The sequence below is a fragment of the Protobothrops mucrosquamatus genome, unplaced genomic scaffold (assembly GCF_001527695.2).
Source record: "Protobothrops mucrosquamatus isolate PMUCROS unplaced genomic scaffold, P.Mucros_1.0 scaffold_247, whole genome shotgun sequence".
NCBI classification, from domain to species: Eukaryota; Metazoa; Chordata; class Lepidosauria; order Squamata; family Viperidae; genus Protobothrops; species Protobothrops mucrosquamatus.
Window position 1 is genome coordinate 311387 of NW_015386323.1, and position 23410 is coordinate 334796.

The window sequence follows — 23410 nt, forward strand, 5'->3', positions numbered from 1 at the left end:
GAGTGAGGATTTATCTTGCTTCCGTTGTCCGTCTTAATAGCACATCTGGATTAACTAAATGGATGTGGAGAGAGACTAGTGAAAGTATAGCAGTCAAAAGCATAGCTACCACTGGCAGAGTTATTAGCTGCCCAACCATTTTTCATCCAAGGTGTATTTATCTGGGACATTTTCCAAATAAGACACACCACTCTGGTGTGCAGAAATAAAGTACATAAAACAAGTTGGTGTTCCCACTACAGTATAAATAATCTATTGTATTTGTATAAACAATCAGTTCCAGAGAAAATGGGAATGCATGTCAGCAACAGAGAAAAAAATGTATCTATAGGATTAGACTAAGTTGATCTTTAGCTCTTTCAATTCCACAGTTCTGTGATTACTTTAATTTGTATCAGCAGACCTGCAGAATTAAGGCAAATGTCATAAATTAACACCAATGTCACAAATTAACCATTAAAACCAAATAATCAATACATTTGTCAAAGCCGTCTCCAACAGAAAATCTCCAAAAGTTTTCCACTGTGACTCTTTTAGCTATTCTTATCTTTTTCTCCAGTAGTTCTGCTTCCTTCTTTACAAACATATCGGAAGAAAATGTTACCTAACCAGTATAGTAACAAATCTGTGGGTTTGTGGTGTATAGTTTTCAGTAGCACATGACTATGAGCAGTCAGTTAGTTCAAACTGTAGCTCAAAATATATGGAATAATTATATTATACACCCTAATTTACTCACTACTTCTGTATTAAATGAAAGTTTGCAGATCTTGATAAAAATCATATTTATTGTGAGGAATTTCTTTATACTGAGTCTATATCTCTGGAAACAATAATGAACAGAAAAACACCTATATTAAGCAATATACATGCAACTTTTTCAGAACTGTGATGACATAAGAACATTGTTTCAGATATAAAATGGAAATTTATCAGTTGTTATGCCGAACAGAATACTGAAGGAATGTTCCATTCTCATAGAAAGTGATAGGTAGAACATACCATTTTCCAAATTCCATCAGTAGAGGGAATTTTTTCATAAGGATTCTGTCCTGGGCCAGGTAGTTTTCAGTATTTTCATAAAGGAGTTAAAAGGGGGGATAAAACTATGCTCAGAAAATTTGCATATGATACAATGTTGGAGTGTATTGCTAACACTTCAGAAGACAAATTCAAAATTTAAAAGGATTTTGATAGTCTTGAACACTGGACTCTTCTAACAAAACACAATTAATTGGTAAGAAATGTAGGGCTGTGAGGTTAGGTAGGAAAAACTGGATGCAAGCTACAACATAGAAAACATCTGGATGTCCTAGTACACCACAGATTAAGTACGAGTCAGTAATATTTGACAGAGGTACTACAATGTCTAACAGTATCAACATATGTATGAGATCCCTGGAAGTTAGTTTTCCATGCTGACTGATCAGATCACACCTGGAATACTGTTCCCAATTCTTATCACCATAATACAAGAAAATGCTGAGCTGGAAAGAGTGGTGTGAAGATGGCGAAAGAGTTAAAGAACTGGGTATGTTAAGCCTAAAGAGGTCTGAAGAGTGTTCCCTCCATTAGTAGATCAGGCCAAAGGATCAACTCCACAGGAAAACATAACTATATAGGTAGCTGTCAGATGATTATGGCAATTGGGACTGGGACTTCCATCACTAAGCGATGTGGTCATAAAGTGCAATGTCATTTAGCAAGGGCAGTTCTAAGATTGCAGTTAATCCTAAAGTCATTAAGTGAGGACCATATGGATTGTTGATCAAAGACCTCACTTGACTGCAACTTCTGACTTCCCCATTGACTTCACTTGTGAGGAACCAATAGAGAAAGTTGGAAATTGTGATCATGCAATTGTGAGGATACTGCAACTACAAGGATCTATTGTTAAGTACCATTCACTCAGTGCCATCCTAACCTTGAACAGTAGTCAAATGAGTGGTTGTAAGCTGAGGACTTCCTGTACTTTATTGAGATAAATAATATAAAAATCTTGCATATGTGATTGTATTATCCCTCCTGTCCTTCTTTTACCTCAGTGAATTGGGGAGATGTTTCTACTTCCAAATATTACCTTGTTTCCCAGAACTTAAACGTTTCAGCCCTCTTTGACTATAGGAAGACACAAGAGCAATTTTCCAATACTTAGTGCTGTCACAGGGAAAAAGATATGGGTGTATTATCCATACCTCACAAGGTAAGAACAGAACGAACAGGTGAAAACTTTACAAAGGGAGAGTTAAACTTGAAATTAGAAGGAATTTCCTGAAATCAACATTAAACAATGGAACAGCCTGCCTTTTGGAGTCATGGATTCCACGTCATCATGGCAGGTTTTCAAGCAAAGTTTGCAAAGCCATTTTATCTGGGATAGTATGAGGATTCTTGTCTTGGGCAAGGCACTGGAATATACCTCTTTCCAAATTCTGACTATTATGCATACATCTGAAGTAATTGCATACATCTGAAGTAATTGATCAATTAAAAACTTATGTAATTAGCAGTTTGTTATTCATTAAACCAGTGGTTCTCAACCTTTTTAATGCCGCGACCCCAACCGGTCGTAAGTCGAGGACTAAACCAGTCGTAAGTCGAGGACTACCCAACTGGTCGTAAGTTGAGGACTTTCCCTGCCCGGGAGCGCCGCGCATGCATGGTTCTGCCCCCTGCGCCGGCCGAGGTGTAGCTGGCAAGCGGCAGAGACGGAGCAGGCCGACCACCAGCTGGCCCAGCCCAAGGGAGGTAAGGCACCCGCTGGAAAAGGGGGGAAAAAATGGCGGACAAAAAAAATGGCGGACAGCCTTGCTTGGCAACCCCCATGAAATGGTCGATCGACCCCAAATGGGGTCCCGACCCACAGGTTGAGAACCACTGCATTAAACAGACACATGACTGTTTTGCTTATAGAAAATAAGCATGGACTCCCCAGTTAGAAATTATACACAAATTTGGAAATTTCTGCCCACAAAGCACATATTCCGCTAAGTACTTGAAGTTATAGCATATCAGCCATGTGTATAGTGTGTAGAGCCCTACCACTGTGGTTTATTCAATAAAGGTTGATTAACAAGTCACTTAGTACAATGTGATGACTAGGTCCTTGGAAATGAAGCACTCATGAAATGCAAAAAAAATGTTTATGGCCAATAGTAGGTATTTTAATTCCAGGCTATCAACAGTTCTGAATGATCTTAATAACAAATGTTGATGGAAGCCAGATAGTCTGCTTTACAAGCTGTTGTGAATGGAAACCAATACATTTACTAAAATAGATAGTCACACATTCAATAATTAGGTAAGACCTCATTCCTGTGCCATCCCTGGTTCTTGTTTTATGCATAGTTTTAATTTTTTAATTCCTTTTCTATTTATCTTTTGATGATTTGTAAGCTGTCCAGGGTTGTCTAATCAGGGACATGGGCAGCATATAAATGTAATAAATAAAATAAATAAAACTTCAAAATAGGGCACTTTTGTGGAGCTCTACAACATGATCTCAGTGAACGTCTACATTTTCTCATAGCAACTGGATAGAATATAAGGATTCCTCTGCCCATTTTGAATACACAGCTACTGACCGAAGAAAAATGCTTAGAAATCATTTAAAACATATGATTTAGATACGGTCAATAATTTGTGAACATAGTTATGCAATTAAAATCATTTATGTGCAGAAAAAAACAAAATAATATTGTTAGAGAATATTTTTGTCTCTGTTTTTCCCTCATGAAAAATTGAAATTGCTATTATTGTATATAATTGAATCAAAATTTTGATCTGGAATTAATATTTATCCAGCTTTTTATACACTATCAGAAAAGTTTATTTCTCTTATCTAATAGCTCTGTCATTTTGAAATAAGAAAAGAAGTCTGCACCATGAACTACAACAATCAATACAGGTCTTTTAGCTCTAGCAAATTATGTTTTTAGTACCTGTTTTGGAGCCAATTAAACTAACACCAGACAGTAATTTTCCATGTTGGAAGTTTATTTAATTGCTAATTCAACAAAAGAAGAATGTTCATTCTACTTTAAAATGTTATGCTACAAGCATCAATCATAACAATTTATCTATGTTTTGCTGCTCTTGGTATTGCTTCATTATTCCTGGCCTGGAGCAGTTTTTGGCAATCTACTCTGAATAATACCTCTCTGACAGATTTTGGGAGAAAAGAGGGAAGTGAGACTGCAGTGTTGCTATAATATTTTTCTTCGGGTATGCTTCCCTACCAACATAATGAAGCACCAGCCTATCATTCCCCATATAATTTCTGAAATAATGCACAGCATAAACGACAACTCAAGTGTGATACACAGTAAGTTTGTGCTTAACAATTTGTATATAATTACAGATGCTATTTTTCATGCAATACTGCAAACTGGATAAATGACATTAACAGTCGTTATGGCAGCAAGTTCTTTTTCCAGAAACTTAAACGAATAATCGATTTTACAGGGAAAAAAAACAAAAACATTTAACATCTACTCCCTCCCTAATAAGAAGGTTAATTCTGTTTTCAAAATGAAGCTATATTTCTTTCTGCATCGGAAAGAGAAAGCCAAAAGGATCTCAATATCAACACATTTATTTCTATTTGTTCTAAATGCAGGAAGGTATCAATTTACAGCTAAATAACCTGACCAGCTTGCCAATTTCTATCTTCTTCACAATACAGTACAAGACTGTTTCCCATACAGAAAGATGAATCCTTTGCTTCAGACAAAAACAAAGTTAGCAACAATTCAGGAGTATACATCAAAAGATTATGAAGAGGGAGTACTGAAAAGATTATATAGCAAAGCAGGAAAAACACCTCCACACAATCTTTCAATTTGGTCATTCTGGACACAGCTCTGTATTTGTTACCCCCACAGGATCCTCCTCAACACTGCTGCTTTCAGCTGTTACTATTTCAGGGGTGTTTTCCTTCCCTATCTCCACAAACTGTTGCTTTTCCACTTGGACTTCTTCGGCTTTCTCGTCAAGATTTTCTTGAGGAGGTACTTCTGCCGTTTCTGATACACCTGGTCTCTCCACAAACTGCTGCTTTTCCACTTGGACTTCTTCGGCTTTCTCGTCAAGATTTTCTTGAGGAGTTACTTCTGCCGTTTCTGATACACCTGGTCTCTCTTCTGCCTGTTCTTCCTTCACATCAGATTCACCTTTTGAAAAACCTGTAGCAGAGCAAGGTGCTTCATCCTCTTCTGGTTTATTAGATTCACTGACTTCACTGGTTTCGATGACCTCCCCAGTATTCTCCCCTTTCTCTACAGTGGCACTTTCCTTTTCACCTTCAGCACCTTCTAAAACTTCAGATTCTTCAACATCTTGGTCAATACTTTCATCTGTAAACGGATCATCACCCTGATGAAGGGAGGAAGTACAATGTTATCAGTGTTTAATCATCTGATCTTGGCTTAGAGACTCTCAGACCTAGAACACATACGTTTAAAATTGAATGTCTGAAAAGTGAGCATCTATTTTAGTGCAGAAGGGCTCCTTCTTCTGTCTCAAATTATCCAAGAAATTGTTTCTATATTTTATTCAAGTTTTTTTTTTTTACATATGATTTTTTGGCCACTAAAGTTCCTGAGACTGGCTAAGTCTCTGACTTACAGTAGGAAGAATGGACTCCAATAAGTTCACTATGGATTTATGAGAGCAATTTTACAATAGGTAAATGGAATAAATATTAGGTAAAATACAGTACTTGTGACCTCTGAAGATTATTCATTTCTCAAATTACTTTTAGAGCATACAATTTAGGGGCAGAAACTCCAAGCTTTAAGAAATGGCCAGTTTTATTCAACAGTCAACAAGTCAGCTCTTTCAGATCCTATTAGCAAAGTCCAACATTGACTCAGAGCTATAATTAATAATGGATACTTACAGATTTCAGTGGTATTATTAAGCAGATTACTTTCTGTGTCCAAGAACACTATGTGACAAGAGTACTGGGAATTGTACAGATAGAAGCCATGCTAATTTTATTCAGATTGAGGTCAGATTTTGGCACTATCTACCATAGGAACAGAGCTTTGTTTAGCTCTAAAGAGGATTTTGGTTCTTTAATAAAGAAAATACCATATGAAAGCATCAGGCATACATTAATGATATGCCTATCCATACCATGATAGTATCCAAAATCACTATGTTCCCTACTCCCCATCCTTGTAACTCTTCTCTAATATGTGTACAACAAATAGCAGCAGCCTATTAAGGGCACAATCTAGCCAATTACCTGATCACATAGAAGCAACAATTTCTGAACTATATTCATGGGGGCAGTAAGTGAAGAGTCCTGTGCCTGTCTGTATCCAATGAATCCCACCCACAAAACTGGGCTGAATAGTATAGTAATGATTTCTGCATCCAGAAATTAAGAATCTGTTCTATGATCCAGCAGGATCAAATTCAGACCTGACTGCTTCCATGAAAGAAGATTCATGCATGTGTAACATAAGTAGCGCCATCTTCTTTGACTGAAAAAATCAGCCAATCGGCCTTATTTATTGATGTTCTGGACTTTTTTTTAAAAGAGCTTTAGGCTCTACCCTGCAATTTGGATTTGTCCATTAATCGCTATTAAAGAAAATGGGTAGAGGGATTCAGAGTCCCAGACTGGTGGAGACTGTCACAGGCTTCCTCAGGAAGGGCAAGGTGCCATCATCCTTTAGGACAGGAAGCATTAGGTTAGTATTCAAGACTCATCTCTTGATGTCAACAATCTCACCCTGCCTCCAGCCTTCCTTTCCTGGGGAAGGTGATGAGAAGTGTTTTGACGGGGCATCTCTGGCATTACCTGGAATCCTCAGATTTCTTTCACCCCTTTCAGCTTGGTTTTGCACCTGGGTATGGTACGGAGACAGTGCTGGGTGGGTCGAAGATCTCCTCCTGCTGATGGACAAAGGTCAGGTGTCCATGCTGATTCTGTTAGACCTGTCGGCAGCCTTTGATACTGGTGATCATGAGGTGTTGCTGAGGCACCTGCGGACCCTAGCAGGGGTAGACGGAGTTGCACTTGAGTGGTTCCATTTTTTTTCCTCCGAGAGATCCCAGAGGGTGGCACTGGGCAACTACTCATCTGCCCCAGGGCTCTTTCATGTGAGCTACCGCAGGGTTTATTTTGTCACCCCTCTTGTTCAACGTGTATGAGAGGCCGCTAAGGGAAGACAGCCTCAATATATGGGCCATCAGTACCAACAAGAGGCTGATGTTCTCAGCTCAAAGTCTCTTTCAATGGACCCAGAGAGCAATGTCTCGATTTTGCTAGTGATTGCCTAGCAGGAACTAGTTAATTGGCAGGTGGGCAGTCTGAGTAAGACCAAAGTGTTGCCAGGGTGCAGACACACAAGACCCCATGATTCATGTTTCCCAAAAGAGGGTCCTGTTGAATCTTGGATTGCTCCTGGATTCCCAGGACATAGTAGCAGCCAAACTTGCTTTTCATCTTCACTTGGTCAGACGATTGCAATCTTTCCTCTCAGAAGTGGAAGTCATCAATTATCTATGACTATGTATGCTACATAAGAAAACCCTTGATGGTCACCAGAGGTTTTCGCATGACATGCAAGTGCCCATCTAGGCATGCACTTTTTCCATCATGTACTGTCTTTTCAATTCTTAGCAAGACAAAATGCTAACCTGGCCTATAGAGCCATATGCAAGTATTTTTGTCACCTGATTTATCAGTGTCTAACAGTTGAGATTGGCTAAGCCGATGTCAATTATTTCCATACAGGATCTTTGGGAAGAATACAGGGAAATAAATGCTTTGATTTTGGAATGCTGGGAGATCAAAGCAGAGCTATTTTATTCAAGAAAGATCATTCCTTGCCATAAGCAAGAAACCCAATGCTTTATCCATAAACAAAAATATTTCAAGCACCGCTGATTTTGGGCACTAAGTTTCCATTCAGCGGTTTTACTATACTGTTCTCATCAGATTTAATTTTAATTTCTTTCTCACCACTTATAAACAGCTAAAGACTTCTTATACACTTTCTGCTAATCAATAGAATAATATCCGACATATCCAACGTATCTGAAAAAAAGTGAATTCCTTTGAGATAAACACTCTTTCTAGGCTCATACTATGCATAACTGGACAAATAGTACTGTTTCTTCATTTTATATGAAAGTTACATGCAGCATACTCAGTTAATAATGAAATGCTCAGTCAAGACCAAAGTGGAGTTTCTGCTCCACTGCTCTGACAGAAGCTGGACTGAGCAGCAAATATCCTGCTTTCTTACCTTAAGGTATTTTTCTAGCATTTTCACAATGTGCTTGCTATTTAGGACACTTTTAGCAATATGAAAACTAGCCTTCTTGAAATGTTCGGCTGCCGTCTGAAAAAAAAAACCCCACATAAAATGTATAAGTAATTCTGATGATTAAGTACAAAATATACATGAGATTGACATGGAAAATTACGAATATTTAAGATTAAAAACAGTCAGCAAATTCTTTTTAGTAAACCTTTTGGGTTTTGGCCTACGCAGTTACATAGGATTCAATCTAGAGTTCCATTGTTTCCCTTACAGGACCTTGTTCTTAAGGTAGAGTGGGATAAAACATTTTTTCTTCTGAAGCTTGTCTTGTTTCAGTTTGGAGAAAATTAATCCAATTCATTTTCCTCCAGCAGACCCTCAAGTAGGTTTCATTTCCTTTCATGTCTAGAAGACATTTTCCACTCATGGAAGCCAACTGTATCCAAACCATGTTAATCAAAATCTTTATAAAATTTGAATATAGAATAGGAAATTAAAATATGGTTGTGTAAAGCAAAGGTTCTTTAAATGTCTTTGTTAAAGTCATCATACCACCTATTAGTGAAAAAAGTGATGATAATAATAATAATAATAATTTATTTCAGTGATACTTTATTTCTACAATACTTTAAATCATTTATATTTCAAAAACTTTCTTAAGTTTATAAGTCATAAAACTTCTTTTTCCTTCCTGCAGTAAGAATGATTTATTTCATGTCCATTAACGGCATTCTTTTTCTTTTTTAATCAGTCTGGTTTAAAACCACTAATGATCACAATTTAGTTTAATGGCAGAAAAAGTCAAACTTAATGCTTCTGAAAAAACGAAAGCAGCCTTTATACTATGGAAATATTTCTATAATATTCATCATTTCTACTTAAATTGAAAAGTGTTTCTTACTCTATAAAGGCGATTGACAGTACTGAGAACACAAGCATAAGTATCTGATTCTGAACCTTATATTAACCTCTTATTTTTATACAGCAGGTTTGTTAGTATCAAACTGGAACTATCACACAAACAATGGTGAAAAAGTAAGTACACTTTTTTGGCATTTTTAACACATTTTTTTCACATACTTTAACATACAAGTATTTGATGTTAATTTTGACATTAATTTTTTAAAAAAACATAAATGTAAATTTTGCATGTGGAAAAAGTACGTACGCCCCTATGTTATCACCCTGCTCAAATATGAATCGGATGCTTCAAATTAGGTGCAAACGATTAGAACATCATTAGAGGTTATCTCGAAGGACAACTAGATCTAGATCAGAAGAGGTCTCTAAGACCTTTAGAAAGAAGTTTAGATATGTCTGTGAGTCTGGGAAGGGATTTTAAAAGGTCACCAAACAATTGGATATCAATTACTCCACTATTTGGAAGATCATCTACAAGAGGACAGGATTTCAAACAACTGCCAACTTGCCCAGCCCAGGTGGTTCCAGCAGGTTCATCCCAAGAGCAGAAAGTCAGATGCTGAAGGAAGTTGCTAAGAACTTCAGAATTTCGCCATGTGACCCAAAGTGCAAAGGTCTAACATAAGAATGAAGGTGCACGAAATAAATCTCTGTACAGGCGAACCAGGAGAAAACCTTTATTGTCCAGAAAGAACATCAGGGCAAAACTAAAGTTTACTTATCAACATTTGAACAAAGACTTCTGGGACAATGTATTCTGGATAGACGAGGCAAAGATAGGGTTATTTGGTCAGAGTTCCAAAAGACATGCTTGGTGAAAACCAAAGACAGCATTTTGGCAGAAGAACCTGATACCACCTCTAAAGCATGGTGGTGAAAATGTTATGGTTTGGTGCTACTTTGCTGCATCAGAGTCTGAACAGTTCACCATCACTGAATCCACTATGAATTCTTCATTGTACAAGAGGGTAGTTGAGGATAATGTGATAACATCTCTCAGAAGATTGGAGCTCAAGCAAAAGTGGACCTTCAATAACAATAACTCTAAATGACAGTATATCCATCGAGGAATGGCTGAAAAAAAACAAACAGAGACCTGGAATGGTCAAATCAAAGCCCAGATCTAAATCCCATGAAAAAGTTGTGATTTGAACCAGGTTGTGCATACAAGAACCCCTCCAACACTGTACAACTGAAAACATTCTGAATGGAGGAATGAAAAAAAAATCATCCTAAACAATATCAGAGACTGTGAGAAAATTATAACAAAACCCTCACTTGAAGTTGTTTCTGCCAAGGAGGGTGATATAAGTATTACAGCCAAGAGTGTACTTACTTTTTCCACGTCTGCCAATTTTTGGTTGAACAAATGATTGTTAAGTCAATTTTTCATAGGTTTTTTTTGTTTAATTACATCACCTTTATCTTTATATATTGTTATTATGAAGATAAATATTGGGATGTCCATATACGTTAAAAAAGAAAAACTTTACACAGGATGTACTTACTTTTTCACATGTCATTATTAATAGTTTGATCATTATAAAAGAATTATGTATACCACCTTGAAATGATTTGACTGAGGAGACATGAAAATTCTTTCTACTTTAACTAATCCCTGGATGAATAAAATAAATGTATTTGTTCTTTCTACATGTCCACTTGCTACAAGGCTGTTATCTTCCAGAGTTAATAGGCTTGTCCAAAAGTAAATGAATTAATTTTGCTTACTCTGCGATTCCTGTTGTGATCAACAGATCTCAGATGTCTCTGAAGAAGATGTTGTTGTGCAGGAATTAGCATGTCACAAGCCATACAATGAGCTGCTTCTATCTTCTTAAAAAAGTGCTCCTGGCCAATTCCTGAAAAGGTATAAATTAGATGTTTCCCATAAATTTGGAGCATAAGTTATCGACAAAGTCTCAGATATGCTGTTAAAAAAATACCAAAGTTGTTCCCATTCAATGCTGGGGTAATAGAAATGAAACTCATATTATTTACTAGAACAATAGCTATAGTCTGAATATGTAAACCAGACTTCCTTGATTAAAAATGTGCATATGGTCATGATCACTAAAACGTCTATCAACCCATACAGGTTTAAAAAGTAACATCACTGAGAGCCAGTTTCGTGTAGTGGTTAAAGTGCTGATCTAAAAACCAGGAGACTGTAAGATCTAGCCTTGCTTTAGGCATGAAAACCAGCTGTGTGACCTTGGTTGACCAATAGGAGGAGGAAAGAGTATTATGTATGTTTGCTATCATGTATTATTTATTAAAAAAGCAAAGACAAAATAAAAATAAATAAATAATCATGAAGAAAATTGTCATTTTAAGATTATCGTGTAATGTCTAATAACAATATCAAGGGATGCAAACATAAAATAAAGTAGCATTAAAGAAAGACATTTTAGGTGCAAGGGAAAAATGAATTTAGGGTACGGTGTTATTACATTTTTGGTAATGAAGTAATTCAAGACTTCTGATAAAGTTCTTGCGAGATTCTAAGGAACTGGTAATATAAATCTAAAAATAACTTCTTTCACTGATCTCTGTCTGTTTTTAGTTCACTCCATCTTAGATAGGATTGCACAAAATTTGACAAATCAGGAGCACACCTCCATCCCCTAAACTTCCAAATGCAGCAGGAGGTCTAAGTGCCATCACCAGAAAAGGTGTGACTGAAATCAAAAGTCCCACCTAAGCAAGTTTTATTCAGTAAAGGTATTTCAGAGTTGTCAAAGAAAGGATTTGTCCCAATATTAATTTTAGAATAGCAAATAGCACGTAGACTTGCATACCGCTTCATAGTACTTTACAGCACTCTCTGGGAGGTTTTCAATGTCAGCATATTGCCCCCAACAAGCCGAATCTTTACCGACCTTGGAACGATGGAAGGCTGAGTCAACCTTGAGCCTCGTCAGGATTGAACTCTAGGCTGTGGGCAGTTTGCCTGCAATACTGCATTCTAACCACTGCGCCACCAGGGCTCAGGTCTATGACAATTCATCACGGCCAACTCACCACAACAAACTGACACGGCCAACTCGCCACAGCTAACTTGCTGTGGCAAACTTGCTGCGAGCCAACTCGCCACAGCCAACTTGCCGTGGGACAACTTGTTGCAGGACAAGAATTACACTAATACCAAAGAAAAGGTGGAATAGCATCATTAAAGAAAGGATGCCAAAGGAGGGACAGAATGAAAAGTGAATGACAAAAATGAAAATTTTTTATTTATTTTAAATGATTAAATTGAATTGTTAAATTGTCTTGCAGCAAGTTGTCCCATGGTGAGATGGCTATGGCAAGATGTCCCATTGCGCAGGGCTCATGTCTATTTATTCCTCTATTCTACTCTATACATTAGTCTACTCCACTAACTCCCTAAAACGGGACAAATTGATAGTTTCACATGCTCTGGCTTTCTGATGCATAAGGCCACCTTCCTAACCGGCTGCCTCTAGACATGTTGGGTTACAGTAAAGACTGAGCTTAAAAGCAGATGCTGGATCAGTCTCCCGCAATTCCGTGTTCTAAGTGTTCTTTTTCAATCTCTACATTATCCTTGGAACTGCTGTAAATGACCAATTAAACCCAGACTCAAGGCACTCTCAGCAACTGAACTATATTGAGTGATATATATCGCAAGGACATGACTGTCCAGTCCAACCAAGGAAAGCTTTGCTCTAGCGGGAAAATTTTGGACAAGGGATATTGTGAATTTTTGAATTCCTGGAGAAAGAATAAAAAGAAATTTCTTAGCCTGAATGTTTCACAAGGTTATGATAAAAATAGAATAATCTCGTGTTTAAAGCCCTGATTAAAGGAGGATGAAAATAAAAAAGTAATCTGACAAGAGATAAATATCTTGTCTCCTTCTGTTGTTTTTTTGTTCCTTCTGCAGAGTACTGCATTTTTCTACTATATTTATGCTGTCTCAGGTTAGTAGTTATATTTTTCTTCTAAATATGGACTTTCTTTTCAAGTTGCCCTTGTTTAATAACCCTGACTGGACCAGAATTTTTGTCACTAAGTGATGTTATCCTTAGGTGAAACATCAAGTGATCATACCGCTTAACATTTCCCTCTTATTAGGCCAAAACCATGTCATCTTTAGGCCAGGACCCTGCCCTGCTGCGCTTGCTTCTGCTTTCCCAATCCCCCCTCGTTCTGGCCATTCTGCTATCCACTGCCTCTAGTGCTCATACTGTCCCCAGCTGACCTTCGCCTTTTTCATCCCACTGCTGACAAGGCACACCTAGTCTGGTTCTTAGTGAATCAGGTGGCTGTACAAGGCCTTGGAAAGCTTCACAAAGGCTTGTGCACAATGAGCTACTGGCTCGTCAACAGCGAGAGGAAGATGATGAAAGTCAGCTGGAGTTGGTAGGTTGGGACAGTGAGTGCAGGGCATCCAAAAGGGCAGACGTGAGGTACAGGCAGGTGGAGGGTCCCATGCAAGTGTGCTGTTGAGTGCCCAAATTTAAATCACATGACTGCAGGGGCACTGCGTCAGATCCACCATCACCAGCTTGCACCTTGCTGGGGCCCCGCCATTAGGGCAGGAGGCGGGAGGGAGGACAAGGGTTTATTGGGTGCTATTGCTGTAACTTCAAGCCTGTGAAATAGGGAGAGGGGGAGTGACAACGGAAGGATGACCAGATCACCACTAAACCGGCTTGTACCAGGATCTTCAAGGCCATTTGCCCTGAGAATGGAATGTTACCTGTTTGACACTTCAGAGGTTCTCAAAACATCTTACCGGCATCGCATTGGTTGGCTGGCAGACTGGTCATGGGGGGAGAGAGTGGAAAATGAAAAGAATAGCTTTGTATTTTGCACGGGAAGACCAGATTCCACCTGGCTTTACCACAACCAATTTCTTTCAGTAAAAGTTCTTCTGCTTCAACCAAATGGATACACGAGTCTTACTTTCCTGAGAGACTAGATTGGGGCAGGTCTGACACACTGTAACATCTGTTATTTCAAGGACCGGTCCAAAATGTCATTTGTTCAGCAATGTCATAAGTGAGGACTACCTATATAGATTACTTAAACATTATTTCTCAATGAATTAAGACCACTGCAGCACTGTGTTCAGTTTCTGGATGATAGTTAATGCATATCAAATGGTCTTCTACTCTTGTTCTTACCTTTAAATGGGTCAAGTTTTGGTTTTGTACCCTCTTTCTCAGTCAGCTCTTGTCGGCGCTTCCCAATTTTCTTGTTTCTGTTCACAATGTATTTCTAGGGAATAAGAGTAGACAATATTAAATATACAAGTTACTGGCCTTAAGTTATAAATAAAAGCAGCCCAATAAGATACGTTATTGCAACTCCACCTCCAACTTTATGGCAATGCAATCTCTCCAGAAAGATCTGATCAGAATAGTTAAGCAGCAATGTACCATTTCAATTACATTTTTTCCAGTGAAAGCCTTAGTTACCACTTATGAAAAGGTACAGCAGAAGCCTTTATGGTGGCTCGAACAAATTATTTTTAGCAACAAGAAACTTAGTTTTACAAAAAACCATGAACTAAAATGTGTAACTCTTGAAGCAACCTTAACATCTTGTCTAATTTGGAAATTTAACTATTTAAATGAGTACTGAAATATTCAGTCTAGGTTTTATGTTACTTAGGTATTTTTAACTGCTTGGAATCTTTTGGCGTGAGTGGTTACAATAAATCTAACTAACAATAATAAGAATAACAAATGTTTTAATAGTTTTACACTTTTTTGAATGATTAAATTAATTAAACACTTCAACGGTGCAGACAGGTACGGTAATTGTTTGTAATTATTTATATGAATTTAGGATTTTTCTGAAGATGTACCTGAAGGAATTCTACCGTCTTATCAGGTAGTTTGGTCCCAATGTATCGCAAGACTTCTTTATGAAATTTGTTTTGTAAATGTTTCTCCATTTCTTCATTCTCAAGAGTTCGGAACTTACAGATAGAGCAGGCAAACTGTATTCTATAAGAAACCATTTTGTTACAAAATGCAGTTTCAAAAATATGAAGCATTATGAAGTTAAAGTTGTAAAAAGAAATTAAGCACAATTCATTCCATATATTTGAGAAATCTAAGACCTAATTTAATTTTGAAGTGTTTTCTCCAACGTAACATATAGCATTTTAATAAAGTAAATATAGCAAGTATCTGGGTTAAAAATGCCCTGATCTAAGGATGAACCACAGTTAAGAATGGAGCCTATTATAGCAAAATTCAAGTTAAATATTAAATGGTTCAAATTAAATACACAACAAGTTGTTCATTATGCAATACTACTTACATAGTGTTATACAATTCTACGGTTCTGTCCTACATACACATTCGACTTAAGGACAGACCTTGGGAATTGAACTTGTTCTTAAACTGGGGACTCTTTATAGTACACCCCTAGATTGATGTTGAATTTTCATTTTACCATTATAAAAGAAACAATGTTTTAGCAGTAATTTTTTTCAATAAGACACTATCTTTTCTCTCATAGATTTTCTTCTGGAAAAACACCGCATTAAATTCTGTATTACATTCATTTTTATTAAGCAACCCAATTAAAAATACATCTGAATGTTTACGATGTTTTTTGCTTGATCCTAAAACAGCAACATATAAAATTACAAACAGAAAAATGTTTGAACAACCTAAAACTATATTATTAAACAGCAGCATTTTAAGGTTTTCCACTTTCTTATATTACATGCATTTAGTCTATACAGTCAATTAGCCAAATATTAGAGTAGGCTTATTATAGAATAAAACTGAATAAAAAATCCCAGTTTTAAAATCAGTCGTTTGTCTGTGTTGTCTGTGTGTTTTCATAACATTTTTTTCATAGTATTGAACAATTCAGATCTGAGCGTGCTCTTTTTAACAATAGAATTCCAAACTAAGTTTAATCTACAGTGTTTTTTGACAATACACTTTAAGCATTTATTGGACTTTTTGATTTTAGTGCCACTGAAATTCCTTATTAGAAGTATGAAAAAAATCAATTGTAGCTTGCAAGCCAGTAAAACATTTCTTAAAAACAAAAATTTAGAATAATGTGATGCAGTTACATTGCTTGTGTAACATTGGATATAACAAGTTTCACCTTTTTCTGTAAGCCAGGAAGATAGTTTTAAAAATGTGAAAGTAATATTAGTGTAATATAAATATTTATTTTGTATATATTGATACTTCAGCAAATATTAATAAGAGTTGAAATAATTGCCCTATGAATGGGGATACAATTAAGGAGTTTGAATACTGTATATTTGTGGATCTGTTACATCTTCGCAGAAATCTATGATAATTAACACATACTTAGATCAATTTCTGTATTCTTAAGATACATACCTATCATCTATATTCCTAGTATTTGAAGATGTATCAAACACCTGACTAGATGATAGATTACATGCTTCAAACCACACATAACCGACTGATAAGGTGAGCCAATCAAAATAGAGTTAACACCATTCCCAACCACCAATCAAATGATATTTGCTAAGAAGCAATAGGCAGTTCCAAGAAGGTTCCAGCGTATTTACACTATTCAGGTGACTCTAGGGGCACAGATAAACCTCCAAGCGACCTCAATGACTCTCAGAAAGAGTGCTAACAGCCAGATGACTGCAAGGAATATAAATCCTTCCATCATCCATCATTCAGGCAGAACTGAAGAAGTTTCTTGGATGAGAAGCAAAATATCTTCAAGGAAAAACAAAGTCCAACTGCCTTTTGAAAAAGCACCTTTGCTTATTTAGTGATCTGCCTTGAGTGGTGGAGTCAAAATCTTCTCCTAAATTACTGCCTATACTAGGTTTGGTGGAGGTTTGTTGCATGGTCTAGCCACAGCTGGGCTTAGTACTACTGGAACACAAATGTAATAAGTATGTTCAGCTATGTTGTTCTGGATGCATCTGTGGTACTCAGAATCCAAATATAGTAGAACATCCACAATTACAAGAGGCCTACATTATAAGACCTTACAGAAAGATAAACCTCCACAATTATCATCAGTGGGGTAAAAAAGACATCAACATTGCCATCCAAAGTAGGAAGCCTGCCTCCACAACTGTGACACTTACTAACAGAAGCAGGGAAGGTCATAAACCGTATAAATGCCAAGCAAAACACTCAAAACTATCAAAATGAACAAGTAGCATATTATCCGTGTGGCACTCAGAAGACAGTTGGCAGGAGCCCTGTTGTTTCATACAGAATGCTGCAAAAAGCAGCTCTCGCTCCAAAATATCAAGCATGAGAACATTCCAGTGCCACAGCCACCAATGTTGTATGTTAATCACAAAAATGATATTAAACAATCCAGAGTGTTTTCTTCTGACTATGATTTCAGAAATTTAGAATGTTTCAAACTAGTGATAACTAATCATATGAACGTTTTAATAATACTGTAATATATATTTTTATACCAGAGAAGCACACAAACTCCAAGTTGCAGGTTTGTATATATCCCACAAACGTTTGGATGCAAACCATAAAGGATGAATAATTGTCAACAAAGTATAATACAGTGAGGAAAAAATATTTGATCCCCCGCTGATTTTGGACGTTTGCCCACTGACAAAGAAATTATCAGTCTATAATTTTAATGGTAGGTTTATTTTAACAGCGAGAGACAGAACAACAACAAACAAATCCAGAAAAACATATTTCAAAGAAGTTATAAATTGATTTGCATTTTAATGAGTGAAATAAGTATTTGACCCGTTTGTAAAACATGACTTAGTACTTGGCAAAACCCTTGCTGGCAATCACAGAGGTCAGACGTTTCTTGTAGTTGGCCACCAAGTTTGCATACATCTCAAGAGGGAGTTTTTCCCACTCCTCTTTGCAGATCCTCTCCAAGTCATTAAAGATTTTGAAGCTGATGTTTGGCAGCTCAAACCTTCAGCTACCTCGACAGATTTCCTATGGGATTAAGGTCTGGAGACTGGCTAGGCCATTCCAGGACCTTAATGTGCTTCTTCTTGAGCCAGTCCTTTGTTGCTTTGGCTGTGTGTTTTGGGTCACTGCCCTGCTGGAATACCCATCCACGACCCATTTTCAATGCCCTGGCTGAGGGAAGGAGGTCCTCACCCAAGATTTGATGGTACATGGCCCTGTCCATTGTCTCTTTGATGCGGTGAAGTTGTCCTGTCCCCTTAGCAGAGAAACACCCAAAGCATAATGTTTCCACTTCTATGTTTGACGGTGGGGATGGTGTTCTTGGGGTTATAGGCAGCATTCCTCCTCCTCCAAACACGGCAAGTTGAGTTGATGCCAAAGAGCTCGATTTTAGCCTCATCTGACCACAACACTTTCACCCAGATCTCCTCTGAATCATTCAGATGTTCATTGGCAAACTTCAGACCTGTGCTTTCTTGAGCGGGGTACCTTGAGGGTGCTGCAGGATTTCAATCCTTCACGGCATAGCATGTTACCAATTGTTTTCTTGGTGTCTCTGGTTCCAGCTGCCTTGAGATCACTGACAAGATCCTCCTGTGTAGTTCTGGGCTGATTCCTCACCGTTCTCATGATCAATGAAACTCCACGAGGTGAAATCTTGCATGGAGACCCAGACCGAGGGAGATTGACAGTTATTTTGTGTTTTTTCCATTTGCAAATAATCGCATCAACTGTTGTCACCTTTTCACCAAGCTGCTTGGTGATAGTCTTGTAGCTCATTCCAGCCTTGTGTAGGTCTATAGTCTTGTCCCTGACATCCTTGAACAGCTCTTTGGTCTTGGCCATGGTGGAGAGTTTGGAATCTGATTGCTTGGTTGCTTCTGTGGGCAAGTGTCTTTTATACAGGTAACAAGCTGAGATTAGGAGCACTCCCTTTAAGAGAGTGCTCCTAATCTCAGCTTGTTACCTGTATAAAAGACATTTCGGAGCCAGAAATCTTGCTGCTTGATAGGGGATCAAATACTTAATTCAACCATTAAAATGCAAATCAATCTATCACTTTTTTGAATTGCATTTTTCTGGATTTTTTGCTGTTATTCTGTCTCTCATTACTAAAATAAACCTACCCTTAAAATTATAGACTGATCATTTCTTTGTCAGTGGCAAACATACAAAATCAGCAGGGGATCTAATAATTGTTTCCCTCACTGTACATTAAAAATGATAATTAAGTACAGCAAATAACTTCAAAATAATTAGTGATATGTAATTATACATTTATCTTTATCTATATATTAGTTTAATTTTTCTCTTCATCCCACCCACTAGATTTTGATATGTAGCTAGGTAAGTACAATCTTATGCATCCCTATTTTAATCCGGTTTTTATTTGTTTTAATTACCTGTCCATTGCACGGTCACGCATTCTATCCCTTTGCCTTTGTTTCTCTTTTCTTTGTTTTGTCTCTTCATCATCATCATCATCACAGCCATCACCAGTTGCTACAGAAAGTTATATTTCAGAAGCAACATTCATTTTTTTAAGAACATTCTTTTAAATTCTACATATCCTCTTTGACCTATATGTTGATAATCTCGTGGGAATATTAAGAAAGAATTACCACAATTTCATGCCTAATGTAATTTCAAACATTTATTTATAGCTCATAGACTCACATGCATATGCATAGTCTTAACACTGAAGCTGACCTAATTGACTTTGGCTTCTGAAAAGACAAGCAGTTTCAGACCTGTTTAATACCTGGATAGGAGATCACCAGGAAACAGCAGGGCTGTTCATTAGGCTGAGAAATCAAAGTAAACATAATGAAAGATGGTAATATAATGTAGTTGTTAAGGTGTTGGGCTAGAAGCAGGGTGACTTAGTTCACACATAGCCAGAAAATGTTTCTAGGTTACTTTCTCTTTCAGACCAACCTACCTCACAGGACTTTTGTGCAGAAAAAACAAATGAGAGGACTTTTTTTGCTACCCTGAGCTTCTAAATAAAAGACAGGTTATAACTCAGTCATTCAATCTTAATGACAAGGAAAATTATATATTTTAATTTATGATGTCAGTAGGAGCTGAATTTGACTAAAAGGTGCTTCAATTTTGATAAACTAACAACAAATAAAATACCGATTTCAGTTATTCTGGGGTATTGCTTATAAGCATTTAGGACAGAGCTCACCAACTATTTTGGAACAGTAGGCACATATAGAATTTTGAGAACAAGATAACAAGAATGTTACCATGGACAAAGTTGCCACTTTTAAAACATTCATTAGCAGTAATTCTCTGGGCAGTATTTTCTAAGGGCACCTCTGGGATTTTTAGGGGAAGTCAGAGATATTAATGGAAAAATGGATTGTTCTTGAGGCTGATGGTTGTCATTTAGACTTTTTTCAGTTAAAAGAATTTAAAGATATAAACTAGATGAGGAAGTAAGTTTAGTGAACACCAAGAAACGTGTTCAAGGTTTACAGATATCTGGTGTATTATTACAATATTAACCTTCTAGATATAATGAGCCTATGACCGTGGTTATAGATAAAAAGGCTATTATTATATACTAACAGACTAAAATGAAATCTTGATTGGACAGACTAATTGAGGGAAAGCGAAATCTGTTATTTGGGAATCTCACTGAATTAAACAGAGGGCATTCTGGAGATTTGCAGCATTTGTGGATGTCATTATACCACAGCAGAAATTTGTTTCACTGAATCCAAAGTTTGTTATATCAAGATCCAGTAAACCTATCCAAGAATTGTACAACTCATGCATTTATTAACTATTCTTAAAAAAAAATCTGCATTCTGAACAGGGAAGCATGGATACTAGAATGCTATCCCCAAAGAAATAATAGGGGTTCATTCTAAAGTTAATATATGGTTCCAAGTGAAAAGAAAGAAACATAGGTGTTTCAATTGCATCTATATATCTTACCATACTTTTTCCTTTGAGAGATTCACTGCCTCTTTTATACTCCTTTAAAAAAAGAGAAGAAACAACACATTAATTCTACATATAGAGGAATTTATATAAAATATGTTAACAGTGATTTGTTATATTGATTGAAAAATGTTTACAAGAAGTACAACTTCTGAAAATTCAACTTTAAAAGCAGCATTTGTAAACAACTTTCTACAAGAATGCTGACAAATAGACTAATTTTATCGATTCAAATATAAACAACTTATATTCATTTATTTCAACTAAAGATTAAATCCTGCATGTGTCTTCAAATTATAGCCTTTTCTATTTTTCTATTTGAAGATGCATTCATTCCATTGTACGCGCAACTGGAGATTCTGGAGGAGCAAGTAGTTCAGCACTAATGGAAAGATAGGATTTCAGGATTCACATGTGCTCTTTTCAAGCATGCTTTGCAGAGTAAACAATATTAAGCTCTATCTGCATTTAGTTTACGTGTAGCACAATTGTCTCAGAATTGAAATGACAATGTGGACATGAGATAAAAATCCTCTTTTCAGATAAATGAACTATACTGACAGTGCTGGTTATATGGTAGGCAACCATGAAATTATTACATTGATTTTTCTCAGGAGGCAATAATGCTTGCAGTATCCTACAATGAATTAGCTTTTAGCTGCTGGACCAGTCTTTGCTAATCTAATGATAGGATGGGAGCCAACTATGTTTCCAAAAATGAAATGATGATTAGATTTATATCCTGCCTTTACTTTGTATTATTTTAGGTACTGTAGATAATGATGCTGCCTCAAGCAGCTGGCCCAGCTGTTCTCACAGTGGTCCAGAGCAACATGGTCCAGAGCTGGAACTTTTTAAGACATTTCATCTCTGGAGACAGAATGGTTTTGCACATGACTTGTAGCATTCTCAAAATGCACAAGAATTACAATTCCTTGAATTCCTAGCAAGCATAAGTATAATCATGTTGGTTGTAGCCTTAACAAATCTGGTGGCTGTGCTTGATCATACTATCTTTCAAATTAGAAATCTAAAATAAGAATGAAGCAATTATTCTGTGTGCTATGAAGAGCGAATGCTTTATTTTTACTCTATATTGAATTACAGGTAGTCCTTGCTTAATTGACAGTAATTGGGGCCTGGTACTCCAGTACTGAACAACACAGTGGTAAAGAACAATGTCATGTGACCGCACCAACATATGATAGCAGTTCTGGGTGTCCCACCTGCCATCATTAAGTGAATCGTGCCCCAATCACATATGATCACATGAACATCATTTGCAGTCTCCTGCTGGCTTCCCCACTGAATTTGTTTGTCAAAAGCTGGTGGTGTAGGTTGCAAATAAAGAAGACATGATTGTGGAACACTGTGACATAATTATGAGCCAGGTGCCAACTTCATGAATTACAATCACATGACTGTAGGGACAGTGCAACAATCACAATGAGGACCAATTGTAACCCCTCCCCCCATTCAGTGCCAATACCACTTTGAACAGTTGCTGAACAAGTGGTTAAATAAGGTCTATCTGTATATTTCTTGGACATTAAATCACTAAAAAACAAAATGTTTAAAGAAATAAAAATGGAAAATCGCACTGTTATAATTTTAATGGTTTTAGAAACTGCATATGGCCCATGATGAACATACTATATATATTATTCATACTTGTTCTATGAATAGAGTAACTTACAATATTTATAATACCTTTAGCTTCAAAGACATGTTAAAAAACAACAAATTACAATATTTTTTTCCTCTTATTTGGGAAAGTTACTTACACCTTTATCTCCTTCATCTGCTGACTTGTCTTCTTCACCATCATCTGTCAATACACAAGATATAAAACCACTCTGAATAAATGGCTTCTATTCTTCAATGGTCCAAACAACAGTATCAGTCTAAAGCAATAGTACCATTATTTCTCACTAACCGATTAAAAACTGCACAAGATCTCTTTTATGAACTATTTTCATCTAGCAATGAAAAATGATAATTATTAAAAATTGACTAGATTATTAAAAAAAATGACAGTGCTGTGAAGTTCTGAGTTTCAGAGAAGCATTTCTACTGAACGTGGATGTTGCCAAGGTATATTATAATAGATTAGAAGCTAGGTATTAGGATCAGCAAATAATGCATCCAGATCTCAAAATAAAATTGAATGTTTACCATTATCAGAATCATCTCTTTCACTTTCTGTCTTTGCCTGCTTGCTGTCTGGTTCCTCTCCACTTTGGGGTTGTTTCCGCTTGTATAACCCACCTTCGTTATCTGAACGTCCACCCAGACGACCACGAAAAGCTCTCCTCTTGGGCTAGAGACAAGTTGAACAAAACA

General features: G+C 36.8%; 1 protein-coding gene across 1 annotated transcript in view; it reads right to left on the minus strand.

The window, feature by feature from the left end:
- Window positions 1-3140: 3140 nt before the first annotated feature.
- The window catches only part of AKAP8 (A-kinase anchoring protein 8), a 31347-nt gene continuing 11077 nt past the window's right edge, over window positions 3141-23410 (minus strand). Inside the window, exons 6-13 of the mRNA XM_015830648.2 lie at window positions 23243-23387; window positions 22854-22895; window positions 19513-19612; window positions 15043-15184; window positions 14357-14450; window positions 10935-11065; window positions 8265-8360; window positions 3141-5373 (exon numbers count right to left, since the gene is read on the minus strand). Of these exons, the coding sequence (XP_015686134.1) occupies window positions 4846-5373; window positions 8265-8360; window positions 10935-11065; window positions 14357-14450; window positions 15043-15184; window positions 19513-19612; window positions 22854-22895; window positions 23243-23387 (1278 nt within the window). The 3' untranslated portion in view covers window positions 3141-4845. The remainder of the gene's footprint in view (window positions 5374-8264; window positions 8361-10934; window positions 11066-14356; window positions 14451-15042; window positions 15185-19512; window positions 19613-22853; window positions 22896-23242; window positions 23388-23410) is intronic.